General features: G+C 40.4%; 1 protein-coding gene across 47 annotated transcripts in view; it reads right to left on the bottom strand.

The window, feature by feature from the left end:
• The window catches only part of CALD1 (caldesmon 1), a 232443-nt gene that overhangs the window by 6094 nt on the left and 205639 nt on the right, over positions 1-20710 (bottom strand). For 46 of the 47 annotated variants that reach the window (XM_060414848.1, XM_060414870.1, XM_060414875.1 and 43 more), the window contains 6 exons: positions 17530-17788; positions 14759-14899; positions 8228-8271; positions 8044-8122; positions 5753-5890; positions 5192-5287 (listed from right to left, as the gene is read on the bottom strand). In XM_060414848.1, coding sequence (XP_060270831.1) covers positions 5192-5287; positions 5753-5890; positions 8044-8122; positions 8228-8271; positions 14759-14899; positions 17530-17788 — 757 coding nt within the window. Of the gene's footprint in view, positions 1-1263; positions 1380-5191; positions 5288-5752; positions 5891-8043; positions 8123-8227; positions 8272-14758; positions 14900-17529; positions 17789-20710 lie in introns of all 47 variants that reach the window. The other variant, XR_006059687.1, reaches the window with a different exon arrangement.

Below are 20710 nucleotides of genomic sequence, written 5' to 3'. Positions count from 1 at the left end.
GTCTTCAATCACTCATCCATGAGATTGGGTGCGAGAATATTTCTTAGACTCGCTCATGCCTCAGGTAGGGTAATTCAGAAGCATGTGTTTTGTGATGGCTTCTAGGCTTTTCCCAGTGGGGTTACGTTTAAAAGCTCACATAGTGAGTTGCTTAATAAACATTCTTCATTGGCTGTTTTCTTTTCCCGCCTCACTTCCTACAGTGTTTTCTTCAGGTCCCAAGAACACTACTTGCACAGGAACCACTATTTTAGGGCAGCCCAATCTAGGACATTTTTCTAATTGCACTTTCCTCAGACTAAAATAATTTTATGTTTTCTGAGAAGCAAGTGGTAATTCAGAAGTGTATCAGGAGAAGCCAGCCCCATGAAAGTAAACATTTACTACAAACTGTACCCATAAGAGAAACTGACAGGTTGATGACATGTGCAAGAACCCATGAAAATCCTGGGAAGAAAATACTAAAATATGATAACGGCCATATATCTTGGATTTTTTATTTACTACCTCATAATGAATTTGGCTTAGACAAGGATCCAAATTTCTGTTTCCATTTACTTCTCTTCTAACATTTGCTTATATTAGTCCTTGGCAAAGGCAGTTTCTGGAAAATAAATGTGTTTCACTGAAATAGTAATGTTTATTTTGGCAAACCCTTTTCTCATTAGAAGGCAAAGCTAACAGCAATTGCATTTACCCATGGACACCAGTCTAAGCGGACATATATTTTTTTCATAGATAACTATTGAGATTGTAATGCTGAAGATGCACTGGTTAAATAGTATCATGTGAAGCAGTTCAGATTTGCTTTAATCTTATTATCAGTAAATTTCTGGATTTTCATTGTGATGTGGATTCCTGATATTCTGTTAGACAGTTACACCTATTTAACTTGGAACCAGTAAGCAACAAATCAGGTTGTTTTTGAAGAATTCCACTGTATATTCCAATGTAGGCAGAAGCTGCCAAATTGTCTGGAAGACTGTTTAAAAAATTTGGAGACTATAATCAGGAACATGCTAATGGTAGCTCTGGAAAGTGGCTATTACTACTTTATTTATTTGATTTATATAAGACAAATACTTTCTTTTTTTTAATGTGAATACTCTTCTACTGAGGAAAATGAATTGTATCTCCCTTAAATCCTGCCTATGAATCTTTTGAGGTCACTTAAAGAGTTTAGAGAGTCCATTTAAAGAAAATATTAACATCCAAGTAGCAAACTGGCATTTTAAATCAAATGGGAAATATAAATGAAATTACCTGACCAGCCTACTACATTTTAGAGAAAGACCCACTCCAGAAGAACAGGGAAAAATGAAGGCAGGAGAGCAGACTTCCAGTCAACCAGAGATCAAAGAATGAAGAAGAGAATTCAGCTGAGAAGGACAAAGTTGTTTTTTTTTAAACAAAAAGAAAGATAAATTAGCATTTTAATTGCTGTATATAACATGTAGTTTAGACACAAAGAACAGATAAACCAGGTACAACAGACATATTCAGAATTTTACACAGTGACACTGAAGTCCTGTAAATTCTACCCACAAATAGCAATAGATGCCCCAGTAACGAACCAGGTATAGATCAGTGTTTAAATGTTATTAATTTTCAGAAATGCCAAATAATATTGATTTGACAAGCTTCTGAATGTTTTTAATTACATGAAAATTAATTCATAGCTAGTAGCATAGGATGGTTTTTATCTTAGGTGAAGTTTAGAACTGAACACGAATCTCTTTTCCTTCTCAAGGTTTCACTGGATGAGCACTATTTTGGTGAGAAAATTTCTGTCTGATTTTTCCTTAATGGCCACGTGCCACACATCTGCAAACACAACCCTGGCTTTCCCCTCCACACACATATGCCAAGGAATAGAAACCAAGTGCTAAGAATAAATCGCTTATGGCCCCCAATTAGAAGGGTGGCTTTGGGAGCCTCCTCTCTACTGTTGTCCTTAGGTAATCTTCTGACATCCTGAGCTCAGGGTCAGCCTGACCAGAATCCCCAGGCTGTCAAACTCACATGTCTGTCATGAAGAGACAGGTTAGAAACTCAAAAGCTGGAAGTAGCTGGTGGAAGAAAATTTTAAATTTTGAAAAGAGGGAATCGACAAATTAATGAGTGCATGCCTCCACACCTCAAAAATGTGTCTGAATTATAATTTTAAAAGGGAAAATAAAGCACGATGGCCTGGTCTACACAGATCTTAGCTGCAGGCCACCAGAGTGAAACCCCCTGGATAAGACCTAGACAACAGCCTTTCTTGACCTGACTTTCTAAGCTGCCTTCCTGGATTTAACCTTTTGTCTGATAAATTTCATGTGCTCATATCTACAGGATCCTTCCAGCTCTTTCCAGTAGTTTGGACATTTTCATTTCCTTTCTGTTGGATCCTTATTGTCTGTGGTTCACAATCCTGCCTTGTTGAACTCCAAGTTATTTCTTTTCCTGAATGACATGTTGCTGGTCTAAGACTCTTGGAATGTGCACAAAGCTCAAAGTTGCTTATTAAGACTCCTGAAGCTGGCCTTTTATCTATAACATCAACTATGTAGCATTATCTTTCGACCTGGCCTTTATCGAGGAAGCCACATTAGTCTACAAAATCCAATGGGACATGGGGAAAAAGAGATCATTCTGATGTATACCAATTGCCACATTCTTCTTTCTTTTTCTTCTCCAGATATTAGTATAGCAGTTGCCAACCTTTTTGGCATGAGGGACCAGTTTCAAGGAAGACAATTTTTCCATGGACCAGGGGTAGGGGAGAATGGTTTCAAGATGATTCAAGTGTGTTACATTTATTGTGAACTTTATTTCCATTATTATATTACACTGTGAAATATAATGAAATAATTATATAATTCAGCAAAATGCAGAATCAGGCAGTAATGCAAGTGATAGAAAACAGCTGTAAATAAAGATGAAACTTCACTTGCTCTCCTGCCATTCACCTCCTGCTGTGTGTGACTCAGTTCCTAATAGGCCACAGACCACTACTGGTCTGTGGTCTGGGGGCTGGGGACCCCTGCCCTAGTAGACAGTCTAGCAAATTACTTATTAAATATTAGATAAAGCAGGCAATGATTTTGTAATTTCCCTGTAATGCCTGTTTGTCCTGCCATTTTTAGGAGGTCATCAGTAATTCCCAGAAAATATGGATTTTTGTGGAAACCTTGACTCAGCTATACCTATTGTAGTACTAACTGAATTGAATCTTTTTAACCCTCCCATTAGGATGAAATAGATGACAGGCTTATCAGTTAAAGTGTTGATAAAAGAGTATGAGTCAGGTCCTTGACCAAATATATGAGTATAATCTGGAACTGAAATGAAACAAGATTGCAAATACATATAAAAAACTGATCACCTCCTTCAGCAATGTGCCATATTCATCCAAGGAGAAAGAATAAAAACATACACCTCTTTCTTCTTATGTTGCTATCATGAGAAGTCTTAAATGGGTCCACAAACTTGGTAAACTTGTATTATATGCAATGTTTTGGGGGTGAGGGTTCTTAGATTTCATTAGGTTTTCAAAGGGGTCCATAATTCAATAAGGTTGATAAACACCGGTCTGGAACCATAAAACTTTATATAAACTGCCATTAAAAAATAATTTCCATTCTTTATATAACCCGGGGGTGCTGGGGAAACTTGAGGCACTAAAGATCACATACCTTGAGGGTATCATCCCTTGCTTTGTGTGTGCTAAGTCACTTCAGTCATGTCTGACTCTTTTTGACCCCGTGGACTGTAGCCTGCCAGATTCCTGTCCATGGGATTTCCAGGCAAGAATACTGGAGTGGGTTGCCATGCCTTCTCCAGGGAATCTTCCCGACCCAGGAATTGAACGTGTGTCTCTTAAGACTCCTACACTGGTAGGCGGGTTCTTCACCACTAGGGCCACCCAGAAAGCCCTACTATCTCCTTTTATAGGCCTCCTTTCGTATATCTGAGGGCTTCCCTGATGGCCCAGAGGGCAAAGAATCTGCCAGCAATGCAGGAGACACAGGAGATGTGGGTTCGATCCCTGAGTCAGGAATATCCTCTGGAGGAGGAAATGGCAACCTACTCCAGTATTTTTGCTGGAAAAATCCCATGGACAGAGTAGTCTCAGGGGGTATAGTCCATAGTCACAAAGAGTCTATATCTACTGGGAGCGGGAAAAAGATTTCTTTTCAATATATTATCTTTCCAGTTGTAAACCGGGGGTTCACATTAGTTTTATATCTCTGTGAGGCCTTTAGTAAAGAATCTCAGGCTAAATATTAATTGATTATAAGGAACTGTACCTAAGAAGGGTATGGAAATATTTCCATTTTTTCTTTTTTCAGTTGGCAAGGTGATAAACTAGTGACTTTGGAGATTAAACATGGAGCCAATGGGTGCAATTAAATGCTCAGTGGTGCAGAGACCTAGGGTTTGTGAAGCTTTTCTTCTTCCTCTGGAATGGGGTGGTTGTGACATCAAAGTCTTTTGCTACCTTGGGCACCAACAAAGCTATAAAAGCCAACTGAACAGAGAATAAGGCTTTTGATTATAATGATAAATGCAAGGCAACTATCATATACATTCAATGAATAGGCTAAGAGAATATTTTTAGTAAGAAAGCCATGCTTAATAAGAAGATTTTAAATTCCCCAAAATAACATTCATAACCAGTTTTTATAGTTTCTAGTCTGACTGTTGTTTTGTTTTTAATGGCTTTCCTTTGGAGGTGTTGACAAGGAAATTATAGCAATTATTTCAACAACTACCTAATCACTGTATTTTTGTGTTAAGTTACAGAAATTAGGCAAATTAGAAAATGTGAGTTCGATGGCCAGCGTAACACTGTAAGTCTAAGGGTGCTCTTGACAGAGAAACGGCCAAGATGATTTGACATTTTCAAATTCCTAGCTTAACTCATAGAACAGAAACTAAACACGCAGATAGTTAACAGGGTAAATCTGAACTGCCTCAGCGTTGTGAGAGGAGAGGTGATGACAGTTCCGTTTTACCTTCTGGGCAATGACTGCTGCTCGGGACTGCTCTCTCTCATCTGAGCCCCTCCTTGTTTGCTACTCAGCAGTCGGAGCCAAGAACAGGGGCCCTGTTTTTCCCAGACAAATACCCCCAACAGCCTGTTTTCTTCTGTTGCTGGAAGCTGAGCTATCAAAGACATTCAGAAAAACCTGGAGCTACTTACAGAAGGCTTGGGAGCAGGTGACTTGCTTCCCTCGGGCGTTTTGGTTAGCCATTCATTGATGCGGCTGGATACCCCCACTTTCAAGCCAGCGGTTTCCTGTAAAGGTCAAGCATCCAATGTTGAAGGGAAAAAAAAAACCTACCTGCAAATTCAGAGCAACCTCAAAATACTATTCGGTATTATTTCATAGAGCACCAATCAATTACCGATCATTATATGGACTATTTTAAGGAAAATAAACCTTGAACTTCATACTGAAAGCATATGATATCTGGTTTTCTTCCTTCTGCACTTCACACCTCTCCTGCCAATCCCAAGGTTAGTGATGAACTCCGGGCATTGTATTTAGAGGCCTCTGGCCAGGGCATAGTATAGAACCTCACGAACACACTCTTTCTGAGCCTGCTTTTGTGGTCATTGCAAAAGAACGTAAGAATTATACTTTCTTCACTGCTTTTGTAATTAACTATGTAATTCCTAAAAAAAATAAAGAAAAGGAAAAAAAAAGGTGGAGGAGGGGAATCCAACCTCCAGAATGAAAAGACAGCAATCCTTGCTCACCTTGTTTGGTGTGCCTGAAGCAGTGGGGGATGAGAACACATTTCCTTTCTCCCACATGCTCTTGATGTTGCGGACACCTTCGGCAGGAACAGGAAGGTCCGAGGCTGCTGGCTTTGTAGGTTTTGCAGCTTTTGTTCCCTGAAGTATGTGAATTATTTTTAGGATTGGCGCTGATAAGTTTGTTCTCATAAAACTATAGCGAGCCTGTCCTCCTCAACATTATCACTCAACAAATTCATTGGGTAAACACCTTCACCAAAAATGACTCATAATTTCTATACATTTTGATAACATCTCTATTTCCAAATAAACCATTATATCTACTTCACAGGATCTTTTCAAATTGAAATATGCTTTTCATTAGCATCTCCCCGCCCCCCACTTATTGTTATAGTGATATGCTACTTCATTTCTTCAACAGACACTTCTTGAGTGCCTGCTATGTGCAAGGCACTATCCTAGGCTCTGGGGACATGGTGGCACTCAAGATAGTCTGCTCTGTAAGCCCCACTGGACCGACATTAATAGGACAGATGGTAACTAGTTATTCAGTATTATTTCATGTTGCAATAAGTGCTATGAAAGATGAGTGTGGAGCTGAAAGCATGCCAAGAGACCACACAACAGGGCAGTAGTACTTAGTTTAGGGGGCTTCCCAGGTGGCTCAAGTGGTAAAGAATCCACCTGCACTGCAGGAGATGCAGGAGACATGGATTTGATCCCAGGGTTGGTAATATTCCCTGAAGGAGGGCACAGCAACCCATTTCTGTATTCTTGCCAGAAAAATCCCATGAACAGGGGAGTCTGGCAGGCTACAGTCCAAAGGGTTGGAAAGAGTTAGACAAGACCGTGCAACTGAGCACGCACTTTGTTAAGGGGGCCAAAAGTAGTCCACTTTGAGGACGAGACGTTTAAACCCAGATCTGATGGAAGACTTCAAAGAGGTTGGTGAAGGAAAGCACAAACACCGTTTCATGCAGAGCTAACAGTACATGCCAAGGACCAAAGATAGGGATATGCCAAAACACTGAGAAAGACTGAGAGACCACTGCATGGAGAATATACTAGAAGAAGGAATGAACAGGTGTAAAAAAGAAATATGTGCATCCAAGATACTTTTCCAGCAGTAGTGATGCACATACCCTGAGTCATGCAGTTTCTCTCCTGGTCCTGCTTTGGGGCCTGTGGCTGTGTCATCAAGGTGGGCAGCCAGGGTGAGTGGCCCCACTGCTGGACTACGTAAAGGCTGAAGCCATAGTCTTGGCTTCATTAACCCTGTTAGAGTTATGACCAATTCAACCACAGAAGAAAACTATTTGCAACTTGTCTTATTTGTCTTATATTTTAGTGGCCATTTAATCTTCTGAAAATCTCCTCGTGAATGTTAGGACTTGATTATTCATTTGATAAACCATCCAGAACTCTTTCTTATTCCCTCTCATCATTTGTTACAAACTATTTGATAGGCATCTCCACTCTGCAGTACAAAGGACAGGATCTAATCAAATCAAACTGATCCAGTTACATCATAGCAGACCACTAAAACTAAAGTCTACACAAAGGAGGAAAAAAAAAAATCAGTATTGCATCTTGATCAATGGCACCCTACCCTCTTAGTGCTTTGGTACTTGGAAATATACACTATTTCCAAATAGAGTAGAACTCCTAGGTTAACTGGGGTCGGGGGAGGGGGGGAAGAAAGTTGGATTAGACAGAGGCATAAAACTATGATCCTTCAAATATAAAACAATCAATTTGAAATTGACTATTAAATTCCAGCTGGCTATCATCTTTATATTAATTTATACTATCAATTTATTTGATAATAAAAGTTCTTATAGACAAAGAAGGACTAATCATGGTTGTAAAGGACCTGTTTAAACTATATATGGGAACACCGTTTATAAGGAATTAAGAATATTGAAGATATACTTGTGAACATATAAATCATACAGTTAAGTAACAAACTCATTCATTAAAAAAATTATACCTTCACTAAAGAATACTCAGGTGGAAAATAGTAAATAACAATTTATTTAAAACTTTTCTATAATTTATCTTTACTATTGCTTTTTCTATAACTAGTTCAAAATAATAAAGCATCATTAACATTCTAACACTACTGGACTTGATTATTGTCCTAAGTGTTTCTCTGATTGTTTCTACAGTCAGAGTCGATTTCTGTTTGACCATAACACAGAGGCTACAGTCTGTGGGTTCGCACCGAGTCAGACACGACTGAGTGACCAACACTTTCACTTCAGTTTTCTAACATCGAGGACATCTCTCACCTCAATTGCACTGGTGTATTGCTCCAGTCTGCTGTCAATCTTGGAGACTACTGCTGCTTGATGAGTTGATTTGACACCACTGTTAAGTAAATAAACACACACAGACATGCATAGAAATATGAGAGAATTTTTCCATTACATATAATGGTTGATGATTCTCAATCCAACAATCAACCATATTTACCTTTTCTGCACAGACTTATTCAAAAATTCTGCTCGCTCTTCTATCTAGGAATAGGAAAAAAAACAAAACCAGTTAATATTTTCAGCTTATAAAGAGGGTTTCTCAGTCCATACTATTATTTTCCCTGAACCTGGGGAATAAAAGCACCAAAGAGTGCCAAAGAGTAAGACGGTGCTGTGCACAACACCTCTGCTAGGGAGGAAAATGACATATTAGGTATTTCATAATGAGGTTTGTGAGCCTGGGAGATGAAGGTAGGACTGGCAGAAGAAATATGAAGAGAAATACGAAGTTCTGGAAACAAAGACTAGCTAGAATGGAATAAAAATGCCTCTGAAATAACACAAAACAATCACATTTCAAGACTAACTTTTTTTGTTTTTGCTTTCTGACATACTTCAATTTTTTTTTCATTTTTTATTGAGGTATAAATGATATAACATTAGTTTTAGGTATATAACATAATGATTTGATATTTGTATATATAAGAATGATAATCAGGAACTGTGATCTATTCACTTGCTGCTTAGCCTGGTTTCCTAATTTTGATAGCTATTACTGAACTTAATTTGCCCTGAATGTAGAAGACTGACGTGGGGCTGAGTGAAACTGGGGCACAGCTCACCAGGAATGGCTGAGGCTTCTCAAGAAAACTCTAGGAGTCCAAGTGGGAAATAAGGAAATAAGCCCAGAGAAACTGCTATGAGCATACTGATGGATAGTTTAGTATTTTTTTTAATACATTTTTTTCTAAAGCTAGAAATTTTTGCTACAACTAAAGCTGCTAAATCAAGCATTGTATTTTACTAAAACTGCATCACTCAAATCCAAATGTTCTTCATCAGCCAGCAAATATTTGTTGACTCCTCATGATACCCAACTCCAGGCTAGAAATAGCCTTTGCCATGCATCCTCTGTCATCAGCAAATAGTAACACCTTCGCATACGACAGCATGTGCAAAGCACACAGGTCCATTTTCTGTCCTGTTCAGGAATCTACTAGATTATAGTTACTGTAGACTGGTGCATATCAACAACCTCAAATAAGCAGATGATATGACTCTAACGGCAGAAAGCAAACAGGAACTAAAGGCCTTTTGATGAGGTTGAAAGAGGAGAGTGAAAAAGCTGGCTTAAAACTCAATGTTCAAAAAACTAAGATCATGGCATCTGGTCCCACCACTTCATGGCAAATAGATGGGGAAAATGTAGAAATAGTGACAGATTTTATTTTCTTGGGCTCCAAAATCACTGCGGATGGTGACTACAGCCATGAAATTAAAAGATGCTTGCTCCTTGAAAGGAAAGCTATGACAAACCTAGACAGTATATGAAAAAGCAAAGACGTCACTTTGCTCACAAAGGTCCATATAATCAAAGCTATGATGTTGAAGCTGAAACTCCAATACTTTGGCTACCTGATGTGAAGATCTGACTCATTTGAAAAGACCCTGATGTTGGGAAAGATTGAGGGCAGGAGGAGAAGGGGACGACAAGGATGAGATGGTTGGATGGCATCATCAACTCAGTGGACATGAGTTTGGGTGAACTCCGGGAGTTGGTGGTGGACAGGGAGGCCTGGCGTGCTGCAGTTTAAGGGGTCACAAAGAGTCGGACACGACTGAGCAACTGAACTGAACTGAACTGATGGTTTTTCTGGTAGTTAAGTAGAGATGTGAGCATTGGCCAATAGAGAAAGCTGAGTGCCAAAGAATTCATGCATTCAAATTGTGGTGCTGGAGAAGACTCTTGAGAGTCCTCTGGACAGCAAGGAGGTCAAACCACTCAATCCTAAAGGAAATCAACCCTGAATATTCATTGGAAGGACTGCTGAAGCTGAAGCTCCAATACTGTCTACTTGATGCAAAGAGCTGACTCATTGGAAAAGACCTTGATGGTGGGAAAGATTGAGGGCAGGAGGAGCAAAGGCGATAGAGGATGTGATGCTTGGATAGTATCACCAATTCAATGGACACGAGTTTGAGCAAACTCCGGGAGATACTAAAGGACAGGGAAGCCTGGCGTGCTGCAGTCCACGGGGTCACAAAGAATTGGACACGACTTAGCAACTGAACAACAACAAGAATAGGTCAGCAGCTGACCTTCCCCTACAATCTTCAAAATGTCAATGGCTTTTTCTAGACTATTGGCCTAGGACTCACAGATTATTAATAAATAACCTTAAGCTTTTTGGAAAACATGCTTCACTCCTAATATCAGTTGAACAATACTTTTATAGATGCTAGTGAGGGCACTTCATCCTTTCCAATGATTTCTTACAAAGATAAAATCAAACTCATTAAAATTAAACTTTATGCAAAAATGTGCTATAGGTATCCCCGAGTTTATGACGTGAAAAGGGTTTCAAACCCTTATTTTTCTGATTTTAACGTGAACTTAGAAGTGCATTTCTGGAGGAAAAGTTCCCAGCTAAACTTTTTCTGAATGAGATAAAATATATTAGAACCACACAATGTACTGGCACTTGTAATATTATTCACTCATCTATCCATCCAATCTTTATCCCTGCCAACCTGTCTGTCACACAACCAACAAACCAATAAATTATATGTGAGTACCGCTTACTCCTTGGAAGGAAAGTTATGACCAATCTAGATAGCATATTCAAAAGCAGAGACATTATTTTACCAACAAAGGTCCGTCTAGTCAAGGCTATGGTTTTTCCTGTGGTCATGTATGGATGTGAAAGTTGGACTGTGAAGAAAGCTGAGCACTGAAGAATTGATGCTTTTGAACTGTGGTGTTGGAGAAGACTCTTGAGAGTCCCTTAGACTGCAAGGAGATCCAACCAATCCATTCTAAAGGAGATCAGTCCTGGGTGTTCTTTGGAAGGAATGATGCTAAAGCTGAAACTCCAGTACTTTGGCCACCTCATGCGAAGAGTTGACTCACTGGAAAAGACTCTGATGCTGGGAGGGATTGGGGGCAGGAGGAGAAGGGGACGACAGAGGATGAGATGACTGGATGGCATCACTGACTCAATGGATGTGAGTTTGAGTGAACTCTGGGAGTTGGCGATGGATGGGGAGGCCTGGTGTGCTGCGATTCATGGGGTCGCAAGGAGTCAGACACCACTGAGCGACTGAACTGAACTGAACTGAACCTATTATATAAAATTAAACACCAATGATGTATAAGACAGGGCTCCAATTCTGTACAGAGTCAGTAGGGGAGACTAGCAGAACAGATAAATGAAAAATTTTAAATTCAGTGGTAGATAAACAGCAAAGTCCTACTGTAAAGCACAGGGAACTACATCCAGTCTCCTGGGACAAACCATAATGGAAAAGAATATTAAAAAAGAATGTATATATGTGTAAAACTGAGTCACTCTGTTATACAGAAGAGACTGGCACAACACTGCAAATCAACCGTACTTCAATAAAAATAAAAATTTAAAAATTATTAAAAAACTAAACGGTAGGTACCATATTGAAGGTTAAAAAATGGGAGAGTTGGAGAAAGTTTTTCAGATGTTCTGGTATTTAAGCTGAATTTTATAGTTTATAGTTTACACAGCTTTATAAATGAGTTCATGAAAATGAGGGTGGGGAGTGTGTGCGTTGGAGGGGAGAGGACATTTGTAGCAGAGCAGACACATATGCAAAGGTTTGGGGAACCAAGAAGCAAGCGGAGCAGTGGGGCTGAAGAATGGAGAACCGCTCAGTGTGGGGGAAGGACAGCAGACAGGGGAGACAGAGAGGGCGCCTGTTCTTTGTAGCACCTCTAGCATCGTTCTGACCTGGGGATCACCTTGTTAATGTTGGTCATCACATTTATTCACATTATGGCTCTCAGACTCTAACATCTCCTTTTGTATCTACAGTATCCAGTACATCACATTTTGTCAGGACTTACTGATATATTTTTGCTGGCAAATGCCTGCACTTAGTGACTCTCAGTAATGTAACAATTTCTACTAAATTTGTAAATTACTTGTTCAGTGTAAGGAGTTTAAAGAGAGAAACTGTTTCTTCTATAAACCAAGAGGTGGCAGTGTGGTCCTAATGAAACAGGGGAAAATCATACGCATTTCAGCAAACTGGCGCTCTCCTTAACTCCACACTCCCTCTACCATGAGTATATGAAAATAATAATAAAAACAAAATTCTAAATTTAATTTACTTAAAACTTATTGTTTATATGTCTTAGGTAAGAACGATCATTCACTGCCAGCATAATTTAATTATGAGAAACCAGGTTCTGAGCTTCTCAGACGAGGAACGTAAGCCATGAGAAATCAACAAAATACACCAGTGGATAATATCTTGTGGTCAAATATCAAATGTTTCTCCTCCCGCTGGCATTCGACAATGTTAGCTTGTGACCATTTATAATAGCTGCAGGGCCAAGAGTGTCAACAGTTGCAGGAATTTCAATTGTAGGACATGAAATGAAGTTATAAAACAAGAGCCATAGCAGGTTCTTCAAGGCACATACTATGGAGAAAAACACTAGATTGCCTACTCTTGAAAGCACGTCTCTGTTACACAGAAATTGAAATTTTCTTTTTTATATATCAATTTTGATGGCTCACACATGCCTCTCTACTAGAATGTTGTTGTTCAGTTGCTCAGTCGTGTCTGAGTCTTTGTGACTGCAACATGCCAGGCCTTCCCGTCCTTCTCTACCAGAATAAGTAGGTAAATGGCTTTGTGGGAACTCTGGAGTCTGGTTGATGGAAACACTAGAGAAGCTAAGTTGGGAACCTTGGCAGAGAGATGTTTGAAGAAACAGGATGGGTTGCAGTTTCTTTTGAAAAACAAAGTAGAAATTAGAAGTCTCGATAACTACAACTTTTCTCATGTTCCCACACAGCTCAAGGAAAGCTTAGCTCAGCTGGCAATTGAAGGAAGGTAGAAAGAGAGAGGACACTTCTTTTTTTTGATTATTGATGAGCCAGGAAGAAATGGACCCAGACAGAGGGGGACCTAGTAGCTGTGCAGAGATGGTCTAAAGTGAGCAGAGTTTGCATCCTTCTTTCTGCTCTTTCTCCTTCAGCAGGGGTATGCAAATGGAGTTTTGCGTGTGTTCTCCACCCACCCACAAACTAAGAACATTTTACATTGTTAAATGCCTTCGAAAAGGTCAAAAGAATATTTTGTAACATAGGAAGACTTTATGAAATTCAAATTTCAGATCCATAAATGAAGCTAACTTCCTCCACACAGCCTCTCTCTCCTCCTTCTGCTCCACTCAGAGACCTCACTAAGCTGGTAGTCTGCACTTGGTTACCCTTGTAATTCTTGAGTTTTCCTGAGGCGGTCAACGATATGAGTGACCTATGGACAGTGACCTTGCTTTGTGCTTCCCTCCTTCATAGTTCATAGCACATACTAGCACATACTAGCACATACACTAGCTCATAGCACATACTATAACATACTGTTATAAATATAAAATAAGAAAATTCCTCCTGAAGCAGCCCTTGAGATGAGATTGAAGTATAAGGAGTTTATTTGGGAGGGGTTAGAACCATGGTAGACTGGGACCCAGACCATCCTAAAGACTAAAGGAAATGTTCTAGGAATAAAACATATGGGTTTCCATGTGAAATAGGTAATAAGTAAACAGCTAATAAGTGTAAATAACTGACTTTTGATCAAAATGTGCACACACTGATAGACATACACACAACACACATGAACCAGCTGCAGCCTGGCTATGATTCTATACTGGCTTTACCTGTTGTTAGTGCTTTGTAACTTGTTGTCAGGGCTTTGGAACCTGGCTAAGATGACAGAAAATAAAAACTGCTCAAAGTTCCAGTCTCTAAAGATTCATTCGTCCATGTAATTTATTCAATAAACACTCACTACATCAGTGAGTATCTTCACTGTGCCAGGGACTCAAAACATGCTAACTGTATAAGCAAAAATACATATTTGAGTCTACGCTCTGGTCTCTCCATCTCAACCAGCCCATCATCGCCCTGACTCAGCTCCTTCCAGCTCATTCTCTCAGCAGCACTTCTGTCTTCCTTTATTAGGAGCTATGACCACAGAACGGAGTAGTCAGACCAAATTCATCCTGGCAAGGGAGCCTATCCGAGTCACATTTCATCTCCTTTGATGATAACAGCTTTGAAATTTGACCTGTGCCATCCCCAGCTGTCCTGCTCTTAATAATGACAAAGAAAAATAATGAAATTAGCATGAAAAGGCAGCTTAAACCTTTAAAATATATTTGCCTGTTTTATAGTTTCAATGTTTCTGCTTTTAACTGCTCAAAGTAATAAGGCACACTGAGAGTGTGGGTCAATGAAATCCAGAGGTAATCACCATAGGTCATTTTAATCAAAGATCTAATAAACAAAAGACACAAAGTACTCCACTTGATGTCTCTCCTATCTATATCTTGAAAATGAAAAAAAGCTATGAAATTGCTGACAGAGGGAGCAAAAAGATAAATGGAACAAAAGCTTTGAATAATTAATAACTAAATCAGGAGCTGAAATCATGTTTCTATCATATTTTAATAAGCACAAGAAGGTTTTCTGGGGAAAAATACCTTGAGAGATGAACCTTTAGGAGTGAAACATTTGAAGGGCTTCTTGTCCTCTGATAAACCATCTTCCGGCATCTTCTGGCGTTTCTCAGCAGCTTCTGCCCTTCGCCTTTCAATCTCTTCCTTTAGCCTCCTCTTCTCTTCCTAAGAAAGAACAAATAACAAGGACGTTAATATCAGCTTCAAGCCAAAAGGAAAGAGTGCTGTAGGGGAATGGTCATAGTCCTAGAAAAGAAAGACCCAGGTTCTAGAAAAGACGCTAGCCCTTCCTCAAGGGTGGCACCAGAGGTTAAGCCTGAGCACTTGAGTCCAGCTGCTGATGTGCACTCTGGCACTGCCCCTTCCAAACTGTGTGACCTTGGCCATGTTACTTATTTACCCCATGCCTCAGTTTCCTCATTTGTAAAATGGGGATAATAACAGTATCCACTGACTAGGGATTTAACACAGACTAAATGAGAAAGCTCAGGTAGAATGCTTAGACTCATGTTCAGCGGGACGATCATCACAGTCATCATCACCGCGTCAAGTCATCAAACACTGGCCCTTCATTTTGTGTATGTAAAATAAGTTATCACTTCTACCTACTTCCTAGGAGAGATGTGAAGACAAATGAGATGATTCATATGCTAAGGTACACAAATGTACAGCGCTATGTTTACTAAATTGTACAAGAGATGGTTTCCTGCTTGCCCCTTCCTTAGCTGAGTAGATTATTTCCAGATAGTTTGACAAATCTGAAACGGTGTAGATACTGCTCCCTAGTGGTGAAATCACAGATGTTTACAATCCCTCTCATCAGCCCCTCGGTGCCTTCATTCCTGGCCAGAACACTGTCTTCTCATCAGGCTGCACATCCTCTAGGAAGTTTTCTGACAGATTTATGTAGTCTTTGTAGTTTTCAAACTGGATGTTCTCAAGCAGGAACTGGATGTTCATGTGTCAGAGGATGCTGCAGAAAGATCCTGTGTATTGTGGACGAATCTTTGTGTCCCCCACCCAATCCCTGTGTTGAAATCCTAGCCCCCAGAGTGATGGCATTAGGAGGTGGGGGTTTGGGGCCCATGAGAATGGAACCTAAAAGAGGCTCTAGGGGGCTCTCCCACCCCTTCTGCCCCTATGAGGACACAGCGAGAAGACTGTATCTGTGAACTGAGGTCGCACCAGACACAGAGTTTGCTGGCATTTCGATCTTGGACTTCCTAGCCTCAGAACTATGAGACAAACATCTCCTGTATGTCTTATCAGCCACCTAGTCTATGGCAATCTGTTATAGCGGCTGCCACTAAGACACTGTGCTTGGTAGGAGGTTAGAGCAGATCATCTCTGAGGTCCAATCCAGGTCTCAGAGGGCATGTTTCTCCTCTGCTTTCATTGATACTTTGCTCCTCTAAAGAACAGCAATAACAATAATAACAGGAATGAAAACTATGACTTCCTGAGGGTCTATTATGTACCAGGCATCCTGAATACCATGATTTAATAACCACAATCCTGAAAGTAGATATTTCACAGATAAGGAAAAGAGGTCTCATGGTCTAGTGACTCTCCCAAGGTCCCAGCTTGCCAGTGGCAGAGGGTCTGATTCTAAAACGATCACTCCAATTACTTTCTAACCAAAGGTCACAGGCTCAAGAAGAGCTGCAGTTGAAAGAGACCTTGGAGTAATGTATCCACACTTTCCACACAGTTTGAGGAATGTTTGTATAGGATCCATGTCAGAAAGTCATCCAAAGTCTTTTTGCATATTCTAAATGATGGGAGATCACAGTCTCTGGAGATTCGTGTGGAAAGCTCTAGGCGGAGTTGGAGAAACTGGGTCCCAGTAGCAAATCTATCACTTATTAGTCAAGTGACTTCACACAAGTCAGTCAAACTACGATTCCCATTTCTTTGTCCAAAAAATGAGGATAATAGGATACAAGGAAAAAATGCTCTTTGTGAACTACTGCAATGCTTACAGTAGTTGGTTAAGCACTTTTTCAGTTTTCAACATTTGCCTTCTTGTAACTTTATCTGTCATTTTCAGTTCTGCTTAAGAAGATGGAACAAATTCATCTGCTCATAATCACTGGGCTCCTGCTACATGCCTGGCGCTGTGCTGGGTCCTGGGTGCACAGCAATGAACAAAGCAGGTACTGTCCCTGCCTGTGAAAATCTAGTCACTTACTCCTCCACTTAACACACCCCCAAAATGATTTTTGGGAAAATCGTCTCTATGAAACCTCTTCAAATATCAAAAAGCAACTACCATGTGACTCTTGGTTCTTGTGACTGATCTGCAGACTTTTTCATCCTTCTCTGTTCTCACAGTCTTTACTGAGGGACATTTCCAGAGACATGCATTAAGACAAAGACAAGTGGGACCTGGGGAAAATTACAAAACCTCTGGGTGCCTTAGTTTCCTGACCTGTAAAATGGGGATGAGAAGACTACCTATATCAGAGAGCTCTTAGGAGAACTGAATAAATTAATGTGTATAAAAGTTTTAGAACCACGTTTAGCACACAGCAAGCTGCTGCTGTTGTTCAGTTGCTAAGTCGACTCGGACTCTTTGTGACCCTAAAGACTGCAGCACACCAGGCTTCCCAGTCCTTCACTATCTCCCGGAGTTTGCTCAGATTCATGCATTTGTGAGAATTCACATTCAAAAGGGAAGCAGCAGTTCACCAGGGAAGAAACTATTTTCCAGGGTCAGGATGTTCAGGGGAGACGCGTACTCGTGAGCTTGGGTGAGTGAAGGCGCTAGACCGCTGCGCTGCGTCCCGCCTTACCTCCTCTCTCACTTTTCGCTCTGCTTCTTCCTGCTTCTTCCTCTGCTCCTCCTCCTCCAGGACTTTCCTTCGCTCCTCCCTCTTCTTCTTCAGCTCCTCCAGCTCCAAGGCCGCCTCCTGCTGCTTCTGCTTGAGCTTCTCGAACTCCTCGCTCTCTGTCTCCCCACGGCGGCGGCGCAGCTCCTCCAGCCGCTTGCCGGCTTCCACCTGGGAAGTGCCTTCAGCCTCCTTGGCCTCGCTGACCCTCCCTCCAGCGCGGCTGCAAAGGAGTGGGACACTCGTCTGCCTTGCAGCCTACCCTCACCGCCCCTGGAAGCAGGGGAGGTCGGTCTGCAGGCCTTGCATCCCACACAGATATCTCCACTGCCCTCACTGGACAGCGGAACCTCATGGCTAAGTTGGGGTCCATCCGGAATTCCCAGGTCTGAATCCAAGTCCCCTCTCTGTCACTTACCCTGGGTTTCCTAGGTTGTACAATGGGAGCAAACAGGCACGGTTGGTGGGGCTGTAAATTGGTACAACCACTAGGGAAAACAGTATGGAGGTTCCTCAAAAAGTTAAAAGTAGAACTGCTATATGAGGCAGGAATTCCACTTCTGGGTATTTATCCAAAGAAACTGAAAACACTAACTCAAAAAGATACAAGTAATGCCCATGGTCATGCAGCATCATTTACAATAGCCAAGATATGGAAACAGCCTAAGTGCCCATTGGTGGATGAACGTATTACAAAAATGGGAAAGTATGTACAATGGAATATTATTGAGCCACAAAAATGGAAGAAATCTTATATAAATACTCATTAACAGGTAGTGAGGGCATTCTTAACTATATCTGAACATAGGTGGCCCATTTCTGACACTTTTTTAACAGATGAATTACCATGGTCTGGTATCGTTTATTCCACGCAGAGAATAGCTCTGGTGTTTCTAGCTATGAGGCAAGAGGAGGAACAGAAAAGGAGTTCAAGATTACATAGTTACCGATACTGATTTTTTACGTGCATCTCATGCTTTTAAAATAGTGATATAGTTCTGAATAAACTATGTCCTTTAGTACTATGCTTTTCAAGCTGCATTTTAGTGGACTGTAATTAGCATTTAAAAGAATCAACGAGAAAACATCAGAGGGTATTGCATGGAACAAGGGAAACGACCTTTTCTTGACATTCTTGTTTCAGTTATAAATACATATGTAGGTATGTACCGGGATATGATATAAAATTTATATCTTACTAGGAGTTGAGGTTAAAAAGTTAAAAAATATCATTCTAGGTTCTTGGTAGCTAAAGATCAACTCTTATTTTTAACTCAGTCAAGGTTAGGGGACCCTTTAAGACTTGATACTGCTCTTTCAAAGTTTTACATGTTCATAGGCCTGTGACTCCAGAGAGCAACCCTCTCCTTTCAGTTAAAAGTCTCTCCATCTTCAGAAGTTGGTTCTTCTTGTTCATGGTGTTTTGTTTGATAGGACTGCTAACACGTGTCTACAGAAACTTTTCTGGACTCCACTAGGTGTCGCTCAATCTTCATTTTGGACATTCAGATGCCCATCATTTAGGGACTCGTTAAATCAGTCATGACCCATCCACCCAGCAGAACACTATAACATTAACTGTAGGCTTATACTCACTGGTGTAGAAAGCTAGCAAAAAGATACACCATTATGCACAGTGAAAGAATCACTTTAAGACAGAGATTTATAATTATACACATCTGTATACATCTATATCTGTTTTGAATGTATACACATAAAGAGTATCTGGGGAAAATGTTACTGGTAGTTTCCTTAAGTGATGGGTGCTTAACTTGCTCTGAATTGAGATTTTCATGTCATATTTTAGAGAAAACATCTAGCTATAAGAAAATGGGTCTATCAAAGGGAAAAGTAATTAAATCAACAAAAGGAGCTATGCTCGAAACAGGAACAAGAATTTTGGCGGCATCACATCTGCTCAGATGTGCTGGCATGGCCTGAATGTTAGGGTACCACTAATATGGAAATTTCTTCCAGAAGGTTCTTTCCTCTTTCTGTGGCTTCGCTAGGTGAAAGTCGAGATTAATATAGACCTTTCACTATGAACACAGCTAGTTTTCCGTTAGACTTATAGGTACTAAGCTAATCCAAATAGAGGCTCTCACTCCTCCCCAGCTCCTCTTCACTCTATAACTATCTGGAGCAAAGTGAGGTGTCTCTGCTTCTACAGGGATCAATTTCTAATTGAAACTACAACTAACATATGTTGGCAGCTAAATTAAAAACGAATAATATGGTAGCAGTTTGTTTCATTTTTTTCCTGTCAAAACATAGCAAAATTAAAGCAAGAATCTCAGTTTTGGGTTCTCAGTCCTCAGTGTGTTGCCGTCTCTTGTGACTTATCTTTTCGAGTTGCCCAGTTTTCTGGATTTCCAAACAATGGGCATGTTAATTGTCAATCTGAGTTTTGACTAAAACTGGTTGAGAAGCTTGCTAATTGTTAACCAAACTTCTTTCTACTGACAGATTTTTAATTTTTATTTCTTTTAATAAAATTGTACTTGGACCTACAGCACATGTTTTAAACTATTAAGTAATTGTTGTTCAGTCGCTAAGGTGTGTCTGACAATTGTAACCCCATGGACTGCAGCACGCCAGGTTCCCCATCCTTCACCATCTCTGGGAGTTTGCTCAGACACATGTCCATTGAATTGGTGATGCCATCCAACCATCTCATCCTCTGTCACCCCCTTCTTCTCTTGCCGTTAATCTTTCCCAGGATTAGGGTCTTATCTAAGTAATTAAATAATGATATTTTTAGGTAATATTCTTTGAACACTTTTCATGAACTTGACATTGTTCTAGGGCTCTAACACATTAAAGGACTGGCACTTCAGCAAGCTCTGCACTCAGCTTACCAGCCTGAATCAGCTTGATTTCTAGATTTTCTATGAATTCCTAATAAACTTAATTTTTACATCTATTTTCTTGCCAATCCCAAGTAACATCCATAAGTTCTACCCTTCTCATTCCCTCACACTTTATTTAGGCTTTGAATACACATCTTTCCTTCCATGTGCTTTCAGCTCTCTTTTGTAAAACTGTGACTAGCTGCTGCTGCTGCTAAGTCACTTCAGTCGTGTCCGACTGTGTGTGACCCCATAGATGGCAGCCCTCCAGGCTCCCCCGTCCCTGGGATTCTCCA

This window comes from Ovis aries, chromosome 4, assembly GCF_016772045.2.
Source record: "Ovis aries strain OAR_USU_Benz2616 breed Rambouillet chromosome 4, ARS-UI_Ramb_v3.0, whole genome shotgun sequence".
Lineage (NCBI taxonomy): Eukaryota > Metazoa > Chordata > Mammalia > Artiodactyla > Bovidae > Ovis > Ovis aries.
The sequence above is the reverse complement of the archived record's forward strand: the minus strand, read 5'-3'. Positions and strand labels throughout refer to the sequence as shown.